The sequence below is a fragment of the Portunus trituberculatus genome, chromosome 24 (assembly GCF_017591435.1).
Source record: "Portunus trituberculatus isolate SZX2019 chromosome 24, ASM1759143v1, whole genome shotgun sequence".
NCBI lineage: Eukaryota > Metazoa > Arthropoda > Malacostraca > Decapoda > Portunidae > Portunus > Portunus trituberculatus.
The window spans coordinates 11,870,006-11,888,009 of record NC_059278.1 but is presented as its reverse complement, the minus strand read 5'-3'; the positions used below and the strand labels follow the sequence as shown (position 1 = coordinate 11,888,009).

Sequence of the window (18,004 nt, the reverse complement as noted above, 5' to 3'; positions counted from 1 at the left end):
CAACTGGGAATTCCTTCAGGGCATCCAGTGCACGCTCGTCCAGGTCCTGCAACACCACCCAGTGACTGCCACACAAGGCCTCCCTACCATCGCTGGGCCACACGGGCTTCAGCACTACTGCTTGAGGGGGCAGGGAATACACAGCTCTAGGATGCTGTGACAGATCACTTGTTCTTGAGTGCTCTGACTAATGATCTAGCTCAGTTAAAAGTTACTCCCTCTATTTGAATGAAAATTAGATGCCACACATCATTCCAACAACAACAACAAAAAAAAAAATAAATAAATAAATAAATGAATAGATAAAAAAAAAACTAAATAAATAAATAAAGAAAAAAAAAATAAACAAATAAATAAAAATTTAGAATGCTTGGTCTCCAAATCATGAAAATTTGTAATCAATATAACAACTGATTACATAACCACTTGATATCTCCAAACCATGTATCTTAAGCATTAGAAACACAGCAAGATGAATGAAGGGGTGAATAATGACAAAACCCCCCAACAGTGAAGAGAGCTTAAAGGTGATGGTAGCAGACACTTCTGTGCCAGACCCTGACCTTGAGCAGCTACCACCATAAACTTCACTAAGCCATCACCACCTTATTCCTCACCTGGTCTAATGTTGTTACTACTGAGGGAATACCTGTGTGCACTTATTGATTTTTCTATCAGACCCGGTTCCTCTGAAGTTCTCTAAGCAGCCGGGGAGGATGTGGGTTGTTACTGGTTTGCCTCCAGCATCACTCCCTGACCTTGAAAAGTACTTGGATAGGGCCAGGAACCTGTTTCCTACTGCCTCAGAAAATGGCCTCCACCTAGAAGCTTCAAGAATCAGTATAACCCAATGCAGCACAATGTTAACTGTCAATATGGATATTCTTCTGTAAAAACAACCAGCAAGTCTTGTGTCAACATTAAATGAGGCCACCTTTCAATCATATACTAAATCACCAATTCTATTATCTCTCATTGCAGCAATCTAAGTTTCATTCCTAAGGCACTCTCTGAAGTGCTTTTTTCAGCTCAAGCCACTAAGTTCCCTTTTGGCCCCCTCTCTTCACTTCTATGCTATATCTCAAATGTTCAATACAATGTAACACTAGAACACTTAGCATTTTATAGTTTAATATCAAATACTATGCTGCACTTCCTATTTTCCTGAATAATGTATTAAATACCTGCCTCTGTTCCTAAATATACCAAGTACAATCCACCAGTCTTAAAATGTCCATCTTCACTATTATTTAAACCACTGCTCATTCCTGCCTCTAAAATCCCACCTAAAGGCCAAACACCACCTTTAGTTCTTTGTACCTCTTTCAACACATTTATTGACAAACACTCAGTTCCCAACACACACACACACACACACACACACACCATAAACCAGGTCATTTCACAGGGCTAGACAGTATAAATGTGAAGGTTAAGAGCAAACAAATAACAGGAATACAAACAGCTCACTCACTTCATGCCTTAGTTTGCCCTGTTTGTAGATTTCATCTAGTTTTGCAGCAACTTTTTCATTCAGGCCATAATTTATTAGTTTCTGGTAGTCTTCTGTTCTTTCGCCGTCTATTTGTGACCCTGGGTCACCACCGCCATTACCTTCCGCCATCACTCCCCTGTAAGACAATACCAGCTGAGGTCAGCAGTCTTACTAAATAATCAAACAAAAAAGTGAACATTAAAGAAAAACCAATACAATCTCATTAAATCTACTGAGTTGCTATTGCTATTAATACTTTTTGCAAACAAACCTAATCCCACACATTCTTTAACTCCATATAGTTAGATCATGCTTGGTCATGCAGTGGTGATAACCATTCATCCACCAATCCTTATCTTTGACAAATCAATTATTTCAATCACATATGAATATTAAAACCACAAGTCAACCATTAGTACTAGCATTAGTACTAGTAGTTTATCAATTCACAAGCAACTTTTCAGGACACTTTCTAGCAACAAACTTACGAATGCAAAATGTCTAACGTTTGGTAAAGATAAATTCAAGCTATTCCTTAGTTCATAATTTTCCCCTGTCAAATAGGCACAAGATAACCCCACGCACCCCTAAGCAAAAGAAGTTTGATGCACAAGTAACAGCATATGATATAATAACTGGGAAAGAACTTGAGAATGTGCCAATAGTTCTTCAAGTCATTCTGGAGCTTGGAGAGGACAGCGAGTAGTAGCTACCCTAAGATTGTGGTAAAGTTGCCAAATACTGTGTCACTTTCACAGCCCCTGCCAAGATGTTTATTGGGAGACTAAATGGTGTTGCTAGAGTGGCTGACTTGCTCTGTTCTAAGATAGAGATGAAAGTGTCCCACAAGTCATGTTATCAAGTAAATAACAGTATTCCTTCCGATGTGGTGAAACAATTATTACTGGAAACTGATGGTGACAAACTCTACTAAACTTTTGTGATTTCTGTAAATGAGAAAGGAATGATTTTCTTTCTATTCAATTTTAACCAAAAAAATACACATTTGTACTTCAGTGTTTTGATGGAAATACCACAATCACATCAATTTACTAATGACAGAGCCTATTATGTAATTCCATGTCAGAGAGGTTGATTTCTTCCAATTCATCTGCATACACTCACAATACCATATAGCTCACAACCTTCTCATAGTAAGCACTTCTCAAACAGATAATGTAATCTCTCATTACCAAGACAACAACCAAAGGCTATCACACACTTTGCTTCATTGCTGATAACAGACTTGCAAGTTCCTTCTCATTGCCATACATATCACACCAGAATACTTTTGTACCAATTAACACAGCCCATTGACAGACTCACAATCACTCCACTTTTTTTCATAAACGCTGCTACTCTGAGTAAGCCAAAAAAAAAAAAAAAAAACTCCATTGAATTACATAACTGCTGCTGTAAAAATATTTTCTACTCTAAGCAAAATGCACATGCACTTTAACTACACGTTTAATGACACCTTTTTATAATACATTTCCAGCTATTTCATATTTGATCAACATCCCTTTTCATTACCCATGCATGTTAAGTGTGATGATGTGAATTAAGACATCTGGGTCCTGTAAAGTGCTGGGATGGATATGGTAACAGACCAACCTTACTATCAGGAACCTCAAGCAATTTTTGGGATGGGTTGCAGTAAGACAGGATAAGTTAACTACCCTGACATAGACCATTTCAAAAATATCTAGAGCAATTGCAGAGAGAGAGAGAGAGAGAGAGAGAGAGAGAGAGAGAGAGAGAGAGAGAGAGAGAGAGAGAGAGAGAAATATATATGAAAAAAAAAAAAAAAACAAGTATCTTATAAAGAAATGCACTGGAAGCAGTTTCTAGTGACCACTGCAACAATGTGTATGAAAAACTGGTGTCGTTCAAACTGTGTCCTTGCTTACTCAAATGCTGACCCGAAGGCGTGTGGTCACATCAACATGATGACCCTAGAGGGCAATGGTCTGTATTTGAATGCTATGAACTGACTTGCTTATTTTCAACATCCGTACTCAAGTGAACTGTCATCAACATCTTATTCAAATAAAGGAAGACCTCAGATACACACTGGGGTCAAGTTGCATCAGCTTCAAAGGCAGGGTCAAGGTCAGCTGTTAACCCACTGACCCACATAGGTGATTCCTACTTACATCCTCCTTTCCCTATCACATTCATGTCACGAACATCCCAGCATGTGAACGTTCGGTCAACCACAGCTTAGGACCGTTGCCTTTTGCTATGAGGTGGTGACGTCACTAATTAATTACCCATCACTGCAACAAGCCATCCAGTGTCAATTCTTATGTGATCCACCATGAATCTTGACCCTATCCACTCCTCAACAGGTTCTAACGGCATAGAGAAGGAGAAAACCAATCCTCACCCGACACCTTCCCATTAATTTGTCACTGAATGATAACCTGCCGTGACAGACAGACACCGCCGCCGCCACGCCGCGCCGCCCGACCCTCCCTGATCTGGGGCTGACAGCATGCCCACCAATCAGTCTACTGTGTCTGTGGCTGCTGTTTGTGCAAAGACGATGCCTAGTGCCAGCTGTAGTAAGTGACACAGCGACACCGCAGCAGCTGTGTCACCACCAGTCTCCCGCCAAAACAGTCCCATTCACAACAGCAATTACCCCACCTACACACCTTTAGGCTGGCCACACTTGATCGTCACGGCGTCACACAGATTCCAAATCGCCGCCTGATGCGAGTAACGGGCGGGGCAGGGCGGCCAGGCAGCATTGCAGCACGTAACGGTCTTGCAGGACGGCCGCCGCCAGCCTAGTCACAGCCTCGCCACATTCCCGCCTCCTCACACCTCCACCCGTAGCTCCATCCTAACATTTCTACCCTCAACGTGATCCCCGCAAATTAGACTCAACAACAGATGGACTGTCAACTTACGAACTTCTCGGCGATGACTTATATTTACTCCGTTCGTATGTTCCACCACATCCACCACGGCCGGTCGCTGCAAATGGCGCACGAGCAACGTGATAACTTTTGGTCGACGGGGCCGCCGCCGCGACGCGCACGGCGCTCAATGCTGCCGCTCATACCACCCACACCCCGTCCATCAACCCACTTACGGCACCTTATCTTCTCATCTCTACTCAGAACCATATATTATGTACGTACGCATGATGAATAGATCCTGAACTTTGTCTAAAATCCATAGATTACATTTTGCAGATTGTTTTATTCATTATGTGGCATCGGTGGCGTGAGTCTCGGTCCCAAAATGTGGCGGGAACAACAGCCGTCGCCACAAACATTGCCTGTCTCCAGGTCACATTTTCACCCTCTAGCAGTTAAGGACACCCTCGGTTTGTGGTGCTGCAGCGTGCAGGTGGCTTATCTGCATCGATTTACGACATAGGTTTTCAAACCTCATGTCGAGGGAGGCTTAGGAAAGAGAAGGAATGTGCGGTGGGCGGCCGCCACAACAGGACCCAGACCGCGCGCCCACCTGGCGAAGGTGGCGCCACGGTGGCCGTCGCCACACTCACCTCAAAACGAGATGTCAAAAAGAATGGGATATCACTCACATGAAATATATTTCCGCCATTTATATAATACTCGTGCATCAAAACAATATGACATTTATTTTTTGGTAAAAGTTTTATGCTATTGTGATTCATATCCTTCAGATGAATATTGACGAACACCTAACAAATTATACACAAAATGAAAAAAAAAACAAAAACATGTCTTTGTTCTCCACCACTACATAAGTATTTGCATGTGCAAAAAAATAATATGAATGACCATTCTATCTGATGCAATTAAGTCAAGTCGAAGACATAATAGCTTAAGATGGGATATTATTAGAGCTCTGGCTGTGTGTATGTTGAGCGCCGCAGGGCTTCTTTGTCCAGGAGCCTTCTCAAGGGGCGCTAACACGACTTGTCTGCGGCCCTTTTATCAATGGCATGAACACCTATTTTCATGGTAGACGTGTAAGCATGAGAACCACACTTCCAACAAGGAGCCACAGCACACACTACCCATCATCATCAGGTTCATTGTATCCTACCTGAGACATGAAGTCACTACCGAGTACGGAAACGAACCGATTACGCAACAGGGAACAAATCGTACTTCCGCAGTCGACACGTGAGCCAACAAATATTTATCACGAACGGATAAATTGCCTTAATAAGTACTCATAGAAGTTTGTGTTTAAAAGAAAGAGATTGTAAGTATTTCTTGAGATTATCAAGTGTGTTCTTTTACATCGATTACATGCCTTTATTATCTATTTATACATCATCTGCGAGTTTTTTTTAACGTTCAATTCTGATAATAGGAAAATAAGGAAAAACGAATAATCTATCTTTGAAGAATACACTCATTATAATACGTTAAAATGTATTATAATGATCAAAACATGAAATACGAGCTAGCACATAAGAGATGAAGATAAAAAGGTAAAGTTTCCCCATAAAATCCATCTTTTGTTAGTGGTTAAAAGGGAACACTTACATATTCTTCGTCCTGTAAATACCTATCATAATGATTTAGCGTTGTAGTCTAAGAATGATATGGGATGACATAACTTCTCGTTATAATTTACAATATCATAAATTTTAAAGCACCCTATTGACTCACTCCTTTCTTATGAAAAGTACTGATATTCTATTGATTGTGTTCCGATACTTTTATATAATTCTTATGAGGATACGAAAAAAAAAAATAATAATAATTAAAGCTTTGAAATTACATACTTTCTTGATAAAATGGGACCAAAAGATGAATTGTAATTAGTACCTAGACTAAAGTAAGAAATGCTGCATACAAAGAGCAGATTTGTGGCCTTGATTATTTAACTACGTTAAATAATCAAGGAAAATAGTTATAACCAAAAAGAAAATCATATAAAGCTCAATATATGTCTCACTTGCTTAGATGTGATTGATGAAGACTAAAACAGTAACGCATAAAGGCGGGTTCACACGTGCCAATTTGCGACTGATATTTTAAGTACGTAGAGTTTCCGACTCATCCATTCTACAGTAGTCGGAAAGTGTCAGACGTAGCGCCTGGAAAATATCGACTAATTGGCGCCTTGGCAGGAAGTGAATGTAAACAAACAGCTACCTGCTAAGATGTCTTCCTACATTAACGATGCTGAAGCTGTGGTTGCTCTTCTTTTGACTTGCCGGAAGAGTCAACAGAAAAGCAAATGCCTGTGGATACGCCCCTGATTAAGTAGAAGGAAAGAAAGGAGTGTCTACCGCACTCTAAATTAGCCTACATTTCTCATAAGAAAATTGTTAATCTTAAGAAGATTATGCACAATTGCGATCAAGTTAAATCTTCAATCCTCACCTCCAACAACAGCCTGCATTGAGGTAAACAGTTCTTGTAGAATGGTAGCTATTTCGTCGAACGAGGATTTGCGGCAGCTTTTTTTTTTTTTTTTTTTTTTTTACTGTATAATTAATTTCTTGGGTTCTTTTTCTCTCACCAATTCTAACATCTTTATATCTGGAGACCACATTTTCAAAGCTTACTCCGTGACGTCACGACGTAAAGAAAGTCGGGAATCAACTAGCAAGACCAACATATGTTGGTCTTGTTTTGCGACTGTTTTCTGCAGTCGCTAGAGACCGATTGTGAGTCGGAAACTCTACGTACGTAAATTATCAGCAGCAAATTGGCACGTGTGAACTCGCCTTAAAGTAAATAATTTAGAGAGAGAGAGAGAGAGAGAGAGAGAGAGAGAGAGAGAGAGAGAGAGAGAGAGAGAGAGAGAGAGAGAGAGAGGTTATTTTTCACTTATAATTACGAAGGACCATCTTTGAAAAAGAAATCTAAGTCACTTTATATGGTTAAGAGGTTTTTTTTTTTTTTAATTCTATTTGGTGTCTCGTATGAACTCTTGTGCGGTGGCAGAGGAGGGAGGGAAAAACCATAGCAATTCCCTAAGTAAACGTATTCTATTTAATATGTACCCCTCGGTATTTTTATTTTTATAGGTTACAATAGGCTGTCGAAAAAAAAAAAACATTATATACCATGTATCAATTAAGACATAATAAAGTGTTTCAAGTGTTATTACAGACTATATCTAAGCACGTAAAGATTGAAATGTCTGCTGGAGTGTAAAGGACAGAACTGTTTCATTAAATAGTTGATGCCACGAGCGAGGTGAGGCTTTGGAAGAAAATCAGAAACGTGTGAGAGAAATATTGAAGACACGGAAAAAAAAATCATTTCAATTGTGCATCATAAATAGTTTGTATTGTTGAGTTAGCTTTGGTGTTTGTCTACGAATTTATTGATCTTTTATTGCATCATGCCACGATATTATTTTGCCTAGTGCGTCCCTTCCATTTTCCAGCCCCGCGTGACCAACTTGTCGCGGTGCTTATCTCAGTAAACAACTGTGTTATCACCGAGTCCAAGGGTAAAATGTGGAAGAGTAGGTTTTTTTTTTTTTTTTTACGTTAAGGCCTATAGCGCCTGTAGGCACACTTGAAGCGCTGTTCAGCTTCCGGCCATTAGTGGCGCAGGTAATTTTATTTATAATGTGCAGGCTTAGTAAATAATGGTAATAATGATAATCATAATAATAGTAATAATAACAACAACAATAATAATAATAATAATAATAATAATAATAATAATAATAATAATAATAATAATAATAATAATAATAATAATAATAATAATAATAATAATAATAATAATAATAATAATAATAATAATAATACTATGCAGAACTCATGAATGAAGGCTTCATGAGATGAATAAGTGTTACGTGTGAATGCTCAAGTTTAAAGACGTTTACTTCTTTCACCCGTTTTGAAGTTATGTGATGCTTAAATGGAGAGTTACCACACCATTCAGTATAAAGCAGGGAGCGAGTAGGTTTTTATTCTTTATATTTTTGTTGCCCTTGACCAGTCTCTCTCTCTCTCTCTCTCTCTCTCTCTCTCAAAAAAAAAAAAAAAAAAAAAAAAAAAAAAGAGGCTGTCAGACCTACACGTGGCAGTCCCTGTATGAGAAAAGTTACCTAATTTCATCTATCATTCCAATCCACAAATTTATTCAATTTTCTTTTAAAGCACCCTATTGACTCAGGACTAAACATAACCACTGAGTCCGTTCCATTCATCAACCACTCTGTTTGAAAACCAGTTTCTTCCCATTTCTCTCCTAAACCAATTATTTCTGGTTTTGTCCCAGCTACTGATCTTAAGAACCTTGCTCATGCCCCTTTGTTATAACCCCTATACCACTTAAATACTTTTATCATGTTCGCTCTTAACCTATACGTCTCTCGTAGGAATGCAAATTGAGTTTCTTCAATCTCCCTTCATAGGGGATGTCTTTCATCCCTGTATCTTTTTAGACATCCTCCTTTGCATTGACTCCAGTGGACCTATATCCTTCCTAAAATGTGGGAACTAGAATTGTACAGCATATCTAGTCAAAATGCGGTCTGACCAGCGCCAAGTATATTCTTCGGGACTTCTCCATGGTTTTAACACTCCTAAAAATTAATCTTAGTACCCTATTTGCAATGATGTATGTAAACAATATGTGTTTTGTCCTCACTATTAATGATTATGATTATCGTTCTACATTAACATTCCAGATGGACAAAAAATGTAGTAAGAATGAATTTCTTTTATCCATCTTGGACACTTTCCTTCCCCGAAGGATGGTCACGGTAAAGGAGACCACCTCTCCCTGAGCAAACATTCCCGTTATCCTTGTTGAAGCCTTTATCCTCTCCTCACACCTTTTCCACACACCTGTATTTTCCCTTTCCACTGTGCATAGAAACTCTTCTTTACTTGAGTGGAAGACAATTCATGTGCACCATTTTGAATAAAACCAACTTAAAATACATCATGGTCATTATAGTCTCATTAATTTGTTAAACATTTTATTTACAAGTATTCTGATTAAAATTAGTCACTCTTTTTGGAAATCTATTATTTCACATCATATAACCTTAGCAGCGGCGACCTCATACACAGGCTACTGGGAAAGTACTCAGTGCGCGTGTCGAGACGTAAAGGGATCCGCGTTATCCTATGCACAGTACTACTCTTCAGATCACCAAGGAGAAACTTGCTGTCAAAAGGGAAGCTGTTTGTGTGTTGTCAGGCTATCAAAACTTTAACCTCGAGGTGATAATAATAATAATAATAATAATAATAATAATAATAATAATAATAATAATAATAATAGATAAATAAATGAATGAATGAACAAAATTATAAAATAAATTAATAAGAATCAGAAAATAATAATAAAAATAATAATAATAATAATAATAATAATAATAATAATAATAACAATAATAGATAAATGAATGAATAAAATTGTAAAATAAATGAATAAGAATCAGAGAATTTCAGTAATGCTAAAAGATCTTTAAATATTTGTTTGATGATCACAACGAAAAATCAGAGGTAATATACGATGAATTTAACACAAAACTTTTACACCATCTATATATATAATATACAATATACATATAATTTCATTGCCTCGCTACTATGAAATCAGAAGAGATAAGAAGAAAAAAAAAAAACATAATCCACAACCTAGAACACTCACAACACAGTCTACTCGTATAACACTCGGGGAAGTACATCACGGCACTCATTACGAACGCAAACACTCATTCAGCGATTATATATATATATATATATATATATATATATATATATATATATATATATATATATATATATATATATATATATATATATATATATATATATATATATATATATATATATATATATATATATATATATATATATATATATATATATATATTCATAAAGAATCCTCTCTGTGCACCTGTCTGTTAGTTTAAAGCTCTATATTGTATTGGTGGCGCCCCTGTACTGTGCATCCATCCAGGCCCCGCAGGAGGAGGGTAGTGGTGCTGCTGCTGCCCGCCAAGGAAACAGAGCACGGGCGTCTTCCATGGGGGCGTCCCTGCTGTGTGTCACCCTCACCCGATCACAAAAACAGAAATAAAAGGATAAATGATAACTAAAAAGGTAAAATAAGATATAACGAAATAATAATAAAAAAAAAGGGGGAATCAAACCGCGAAAAAAAACTAGTCAAAACTGAAAATTCTGCCACGCAATGACATGGGGAAAAGTACAGTATAATGGATAACTTTCCGAAATGGAATGATATATGTCTTTGTGACTTTTTTTTTTTCTTTTTGAACGTATATATCCGTGATTTACATTAAATGAAACCAGCGAACTGTTCACTTTCTTTGCATTGGGAGTGAATGGACTGACTAGAGGAGCATCATGACTACATTTCGTTGGTTCTCATGTCAAAGGCATAACGGGCCACGGTCCAGATAATTATACATTAAGAAGAGGGAAACCAGGGTGAGGGTTGCACACACACACACACACACACACACACACACACACACACACACACACACACACACACACACACACACACACACACACACACACACACACACACTGCATTCACCTCGCTCTTAAGAAAGTGCGATGAACCGTCGACTTGGTGTTCAATCAGACTTAATTTTTCGCCTTCTCTTGTTTGAGAGTAGAAGGAGGCGGGAGGGCGTTAGCGTTACTCCTGCCCTGTTGTGTGAGGGTTTTGTATTCCTCCTCAGTGAGCTCTTCAATAAGGGCAGCGCTAGTAGCGTCCTTACCGCTCTCAGCCTTCTTCTTCTTGTTCCTGCGGAGGCTGTGAACTGTGCAAGGGAGAGAAGAGAGTGTGAGAAAAGAAGGGAATGAAGACGTGACGGGATAATGGATTCGAACAACAACAAATGTTACTACCACTATTACTGCTACTGCTACTACTACTACTACTACTACTACTACTACTACTACTACTACTACTACTACTACAACCACTACTATTACTACTACTACAACTACTACTACAACTACTACTACTACTACTACTACTACTACTACTACTACTACTACTACTACTACTACTACTACTACTACTACTACTGCTGCTACTGCTACTGCTGCTGCTGCTGCTGCTGCTGCTATTACTACTACTACTACCACTACTACTACTACTACTACTACTACTACTACTACTACTACTACTACTACTACTACTACTACTACCATCACTACTATTACTACTACTACTACTACTACTACTACTACTACTACTACTACAACTAATATAACTACTATTACTATTAACACTGCTATAACTCCTACTGCTACTACGAACTACTATTCATAACAATAATAATAATAATAATAATAATAATAATAATAATAACATTATCATTATTACTATTATTATTATTATTATTATTATTATTATTATTATTATTATTATTATTATTGTGAGAATAAAAGTGGAAATAAAATGATAACATCAACAGTATTCCAAAAAAAAAAAAAAAAGATATAATCTGACACACATACACACACACACACACACACACACACACACACACACACACACACACACACACAAAATACTGCAAAGATGCTTCGCATCTTTGCAGTATTTTTGCAACAGTAAAACAAACCTTAAATCAATAAACAAAACACACACATTAATCACAGAACACCCTATAAAGAGACACACAAAGAGAACCCGATACAGCAGAACAGGAAACCTAACCCAACGCACCAAACCCTATCTACTCACTAGTCACCAGCTTCACAGGTCCTTCAGGCCGGAGCTTCTCGTCAATGGTGATGGAGGAGCCCACGCCCACACCAGCGCCCACCTTCAACACGGGCAAGTCCTCGAGGGGGATCACGGTGGAGGACACAGGTACCAGGACTGCAGTAGGGGTAGGGGAGGATGAAGAAAGGATAGCCGGTAAGGAAGCGCAAGGGAACGTTACGTGCAAAGGGTGAGGGAGAGATGAAAGGAACACAGGAGGGAAGGAGGTAAGGAGGGTGGAAATGACTGCAACGGTTCACTTTTTTTTCTTACATTATATTGGAATGTTCCCCATGCACCTCTTCTGCCTCACCCTACATGCTCTCCTACTCCTACCTATCAGCCAGCCAGTCAGTCAGCCACCATAGCCCATATCCATGACTTCAAGAGTTGTATTCCGCCACCATTCGCTTTTTTTGTTTTTTTTCCCAACTAATTTTACACCTATTTCTTCACAAATGCACATCAAGTAAGTTACTACATTTTCATCTTATACACTACACTGTTCTATCACCTTTTCTTTTCACTTACTGTTATTTGTAATCGTTTAATTTATGTGCTATAATTAAAACTACTTCCTAATGTTTCTTATCCCCCGTATTAAAATCCATAGTTTGACTCGGAGCATTTACAGAAAGGCAAACTAAACCAGTCATAAATCTATAAATTATCAAAATCATGTATATGTTTTTTTTTTTAAATAGTAAATGGTCTGAGTTCTATAAACAACCAAAATCATGTATATTCTTTTTAATAGTAAACGTTCTGAAGAGAAATTAGGTTAAATGAAGTGTATATATTTCAACACTTACAAATAGGTTTTCTCACATTACGGAACTGTTTCAATCCACATAGTATAAGAAAAAATACAAATAAAAAATAAAATAAAATATCGTCCCTTCTCCTATTTCCTTCATCCCCTTCCCTTCCATTCTATTCCCTTCGTTCCTTTTCCCCCGATGTGCCTTTCTTCCCCTCCCTTCCCCTTTCCTTCCCTTCCCTTCCCCCTCTACGCCTCACAGCCTTACCCCGCTTGTAGGTTTTGTCGTTGGCCTTCTCGTACATCTTCATAGTAGGGCCCGCTGCCACCATTGCCGCCAAGGACACCAGCACCAGGATAGTCGCACGCATCTACAGGAAGGAGACGAGGCAGTGTAGTATTATAAATAATGACGTAAGAACCTGATAAGAGACGAGAGATATGACTGAAGCGAATGTTGAGATGGAACGAGAGTGAGGATGAAGAAAACAGAAAGAAAAAACAACACATGAATATTAGGTAATCAATAATAACCTGAATACACAAACACACACACACACGGCCGAAATGCCACGAGCTTCGCCTTAAAAACAATAAAAAAAAGACAGGTCCAGTTACCGCCATGACCTAAACTCATTGTCTCCACGTGTGTGTGTGTGTGTGTGTGTGTGTGTGTGTGTGTGTGTGTGTGTAATTCACCTCGGTCGTCTGCTGGTCACCCAGCCACCCCTCCCATTACGGAGCGAGGTCAGAGCTTATAGACCGATCTTCGGGTAGGACTAAGACCACAACACACTCCACACACCGGGAAAGCGAGGCCACAACACCTCGAGTTACATACCGTACCTATTTACTGCTACGTGAACAGGGGCTACACATTAAGAGGCTTGCCCATTTGCCTCGCCGCTTCCCGGGAATCAATTCGGACCCTCTCGGTTGTGAGCCGCGCGTGCTAACCACTACACTACGCGGTGTGTGTGTGTGTGTGTGTGTTATAAATGACGTCATAATTTTTCTGCGAATGAAGACATGATCAAACGAGTAAAACGAACAAGGAAAAATATAATAGCAATAACAAATGGAATAGTGTTATAGAGATAAGTGAGAATGCAAATCTAATTTATATGAATGACAAAATGTAAAAAATTAAAGAAAAAAAAAATTCTGTCTCTGTCTGTCTATCTGTCTGTCCTCTCTCTCTCTCTCTCTGACATGGTGAGCTTCCTTTACCTTCCGTCAGCGCGGCTAAATTGCTTCCTGGTCCTCAGTAGTGAAATGCATCACAAAGCTCTTTTCTCCCCGTTGTTTGTTTGAGAACCCGATGCATTCCCACGACTCAAGGCCGCCCACTGCTGCCCGACGCGCCCTCTCCCACGCCCGTGTGTGTGTGTGTGTGTGTGTGTGTGTGTGTAATTCACCACGGTCGTCTGCTTGTCACCCAGCCAGTCTTTTCCATTACGGAACGAGCTCAGAGCTCATAGACCGATCTTCGGGTAGGACTGAGACCACAACAGTGTGTGTAATTCACCTCGGTCGTCTGCTGGTCACCCAGCCAGTCTTCTCCATTACGGAGCGAACTCAGAGCTCATAGACCGATCTTCGGGTAGGACTGAGACCACATCAACACACAACACACCGGGAAAGCGAGGCCACAACCCCTCGAGTTACATCCCGTACCTATTTACTGCTAGGTGAACAGTGGCCACACATTAAGAGGCTTGCCCATTTGCCTCGCCGCTTACCGGGACTCGAACCCGGTGTGTGTAATTTAGCTTTGAAAGGATCTTACAAAGTATGAGGGTCTCACTATACTCTATTTCCTTTTATAAAATGACACCACCACCATCCACTAACAACAACAACAATAAAACTAAGTCGATATATGTACGTTGTAATTTTCCTACTACGTGTACCAACCGGAGTAATTTCAAGGAAGCAAACAAACCGTCAACTTCGTGGGAACACCAATACCCCAAAATCACACTAAAGGAGAGAATCAACAAAAACAAGGTTTCATAAGCCACCTCCAGTCTTCACGCCCACGCCGCCCCTACTATTAGTCTCCTGCGGGCGGCGACTGGGGGGAATAACGGCACCAGGAGGCCAGCAGTAGGATGGCAGGGGGACGCTGGGTATTAGCTCCTCCATATAGGGAGAAAGACACCCACGCGCATCCTCGCCCACTACATCCTGCCATGCGCCCTCCGCACTGCCTCCGTATACCTCCATGCCACCTTCAGTATCTTCGCGTCCCTTCTAGATTGCTTTTTTTTTTTTTATCAATTTCTTTTTGCGTATGATAAAGGGAAAGAAAAGGGAAGTAATAATTTCGTCCTTGAGTGTTTAATTGTTAAGGCTATGGAGAGAGATGCCAGTTTGTTCTCTCACTTTATCTATCTGCTGTTTGATCACGCCTATCCCTCTCGTCCCACCTCAGGCACCTCTCGCAGTCCTTCAATCTCATAATGTGTTTCAGATTTCATACTTTCACTTCCAGATCTTCATGGTCACATTTGCCCCCTCCTCCTTTTTTCCTCCCTTTCGGCAAGCTCACCTCTGCTCTCAGGTGAAATTTAGCACCTGGGTGGCTTTGCGCAATCAACACTTACCTGATTACTCATCTGGAACCACACCTCTTTCTCGCCACCCACACAAGTCTACACGCAAACACCTTGCCCCTGCACCACCACTATTTTTTCCCCTAACTCTTTCTATCCTACAGCCACCCTGATATTAGTTATCTACTCATAATGAGGCTTAGTAATTATTCGGAGCATTCTCATGAAGGTCATCCCTCAATTATGTTTCTTGTGGCGGTTTCCTGCAATGACGTCATCTTCCTTCCATCACAATCCTTAGTACGAAGTTACTGTCCCTCCTCTTCCTTCCCTCCCACCCTACCCTCCCTCCTACGTGCAGACTCCCCCAAGGACAGTGATGCGTGGGACACCTGGATCTTACCTGGGTGGTGATTAGGACACACAAGGTCGTTTATGAACAATACTAATCTGCTCGTAATCCATAACGTTATTTATTCTATTATGAAGCCTGTTGTTCAGTTCATTCTTTATTCTGATTCTTCCTTGCATCATCTGCACTTCATGACACCTGGTGAGCCGCTCACAGGTGGGGCTCAAGGTGGCACTGACGCACACACAGGGATCAAGGTGATTCTTTATATACCTGATGTCATTCGCGCACCGTTCGTCTCCGTTATTTCACCTTTACTCCTTCATAACATCACCTCACTGAAGGGAAAACCAAGAATCTACAACAGCAGAAATCCTTTAGTCACTCACGCCAACTCTTCCTTTCAGTGTAGGGAAGTGAAAGCTTTCTTTACCCGACGCGTCGCATGTTACACTCTCTCTCCTTCACCATTCTCCACTCTTCCTGAAGAATAGCAATACTCAAGCCTCATATCCCTGGCAGATGAGGGGCGTGAAATGTGTACGTACCGTACTGCAGGTAAGAGGAAGGAGGGAGAGCACAGAAGAGGGTACAGTTGCAGACAGGTGTGCAGGGACAGCGCAGGAGACAACACTAGAGCGAGCCGCAGCGTGCCGAGTGTTCAAGGTGTTGGAATCACTCTCTCCCTCTCTCTTCACAGGTGCCAGATGCTACTTTCAAACCCGTGTCCCTTCATAACACCTCACCTCCACACCACCAAGGCACTGCTCCTAACTCAAAAAGCCGTTAGAGTGTTGGTGAAGGGATATCAGCGTAGCGGCAACACAGACGGCGATGTATAAGGAGTAAAATAAAACACGACTTAGAAACCACGCCAAAAACTGGAATCACTAAGGGTGCCATGATCCGAGCCCACTGCCGCTCCCGCTCCCTGATTTCTCCTCCCGTATCACCAGAGTCCCTCCCCCTCATCCCCACATGTGAAGGCAGAAGCTGGGTGGGCGGAGTGGGCATGGATGTGGCGGGGTATGGGTTAGGTGAAGCACAGCACCGTTAGATGTACAGGTTTGGGTGGGATCCTTGCCATGCCTCCTATCACCACCAACACCACCACTTCCACCTACGCTGCTACAACAACAACAACAACAACAACAACAATAACAACAGCGATGAAAAGTATTGTCTAAAAATTTTTTTTTTCTTTTTTTTTTCTGTTTTTATGCCCAAGGACTAAAAGCATTGCCTCAAGGTTATACATGAAAAATAAAAACATATGTGAGTGCATAAATTCATACAGCAGGAAATAAGTGCAATTCCTCATAAAACACAGTAAGCTCAGATAGGAAGTTACGACACCACCTGACTAATGACGCCTTGGATGACACTTCTAGCAACGTACAGCCAAACTTTCCCTCGTTGTTCTTTCCATCCCTTTATCTCTCTTCCTTCCGTCACGACACTCGCCTCACGTGAGTCTCCATTACACCAGGTACTCTCATTTCATTCATCTCTGCAGAACCTTGGATAATTCAATAGAGAAAAGAGACATCGATTTCCCAAAGACATCAAACAGATACAGTAAGGTTATCAGGTACTTTTTCCTCCCATTCTTTGCGTTTCTGGACGCCTATCTCGATTTTTCTACATAACGCAGTCCATAAAGTATCTGGAATTTTGGTTTGTTCATTGTAGCCGGCCGGAGGACAGATCCAAAGGTCTCGCTAACATAACGATGACTGACAGCTGCTGGTATGACAGACGAGACTTACCACTGGTGCAAAGAGTAGGAAGTCAAGAAAACCTTAATTTTTTTTGTCCGTCACAAGCTGATGCGTCAAGTTGACCTACATATCTTTTACTCGTTTCACGATATCACACATACCCTCTACTTCCTTCACTACGCTATATATAAGTACACTTTGATTTACATATTTTAAAGCCTAACATAAAATTTTTCCATCCATATCTTATACTGATTTCATAATTACAATGCAGGACAGATCTCATACTGGTATAAGACGATTGGCGCTACTAAAAATCAACTGAATAAGTAAACAAAATTTTTTTCATGATGGAAAAAAGAAAAAAAAATCAGATTCTTAGTATACCGTATTACAGTCGGCAGAGAAGCCACTAGACACC

The 18,004-nt window shown here is 40.2% G+C and overlaps 2 protein-coding genes across 17 annotated transcripts in view; both read right to left on the bottom strand.

The window, feature by feature from the left end:
* The window catches only part of LOC123508347 (heterogeneous nuclear ribonucleoprotein R-like), a 55,026-nt gene extending 50,458 nt beyond the window's left edge, over positions 1-4,568 (bottom strand). For 10 of the 16 annotated variants that reach the window (XR_006675925.1, XR_006675924.1, XM_045261979.1 and 7 more), the window contains exons 1-3: positions 4,414-4,568; positions 1,475-1,631; positions 1-154 (exon numbers count right to left, since the gene is read on the bottom strand). The exon at positions 1-154 is cut by the window's left edge and continues 117 nt beyond it. Coding sequence is in view for 12 of the 16 variants with exons in the window: in XM_045261979.1 (XP_045117914.1) it covers positions 1-154; positions 1,475-1,624 (304 nt within the window). In the remaining 4 variants the exon portion in view is untranslated. Of the gene's footprint in view, positions 155-1,474; positions 1,632-4,155; positions 4,321-4,413 lie in introns of those variants that run through there. The other 6 variants (XR_006675926.1, XM_045261981.1, XM_045261974.1 and 3 more) reach the window with 3 other exon arrangements.
* Positions 4,569-10,769: 6,201 nt separating this feature from the next.
* On the bottom strand, positions 10,770-16,568 carry LOC123508344. Its single transcript, XM_045261967.1, has 4 exons — positions 16,411-16,568; positions 13,221-13,323; positions 12,172-12,309; positions 10,770-11,236 (listed from the first exon to the last, which is right to left on the bottom strand). The coding sequence occupies exons 2-4, from the start codon at positions 13,321-13,323 to the stop codon at positions 11,058-11,060; spliced, it is 420 nt and encodes a 139-aa protein (XP_045117902.1). The 5' UTR covers positions 16,411-16,568; the 3' UTR covers positions 10,770-11,057.
* Between the last annotated feature and the right edge of the window lie 1,436 nt (positions 16,569-18,004).

Excerpts from the sequence above, each read along its gene's own strand:
- LOC123508344 (XM_045261967.1), bottom strand. The coding sequence starts at position 13,323 with ATGCGTGCGACTATCCTGGTGCTGGTGTCCTTGGCGGCAATGGTGGCA. Across the intron at positions 12,310-13,220 it reads CGACAAAACCTACAAGCGGG|TCCTGGTACCTGTGTCCTCC; the intron begins GTAAGGCTGTGA and ends CCCCTACTGCAG. Across the intron at positions 11,237-12,171 it reads ACCTGTGAAGCTGGTGACTA|TTCACAGCCTCCGCAGGAAC; the intron begins GTGAGTAGATAG and ends TCCCTTGCACAG.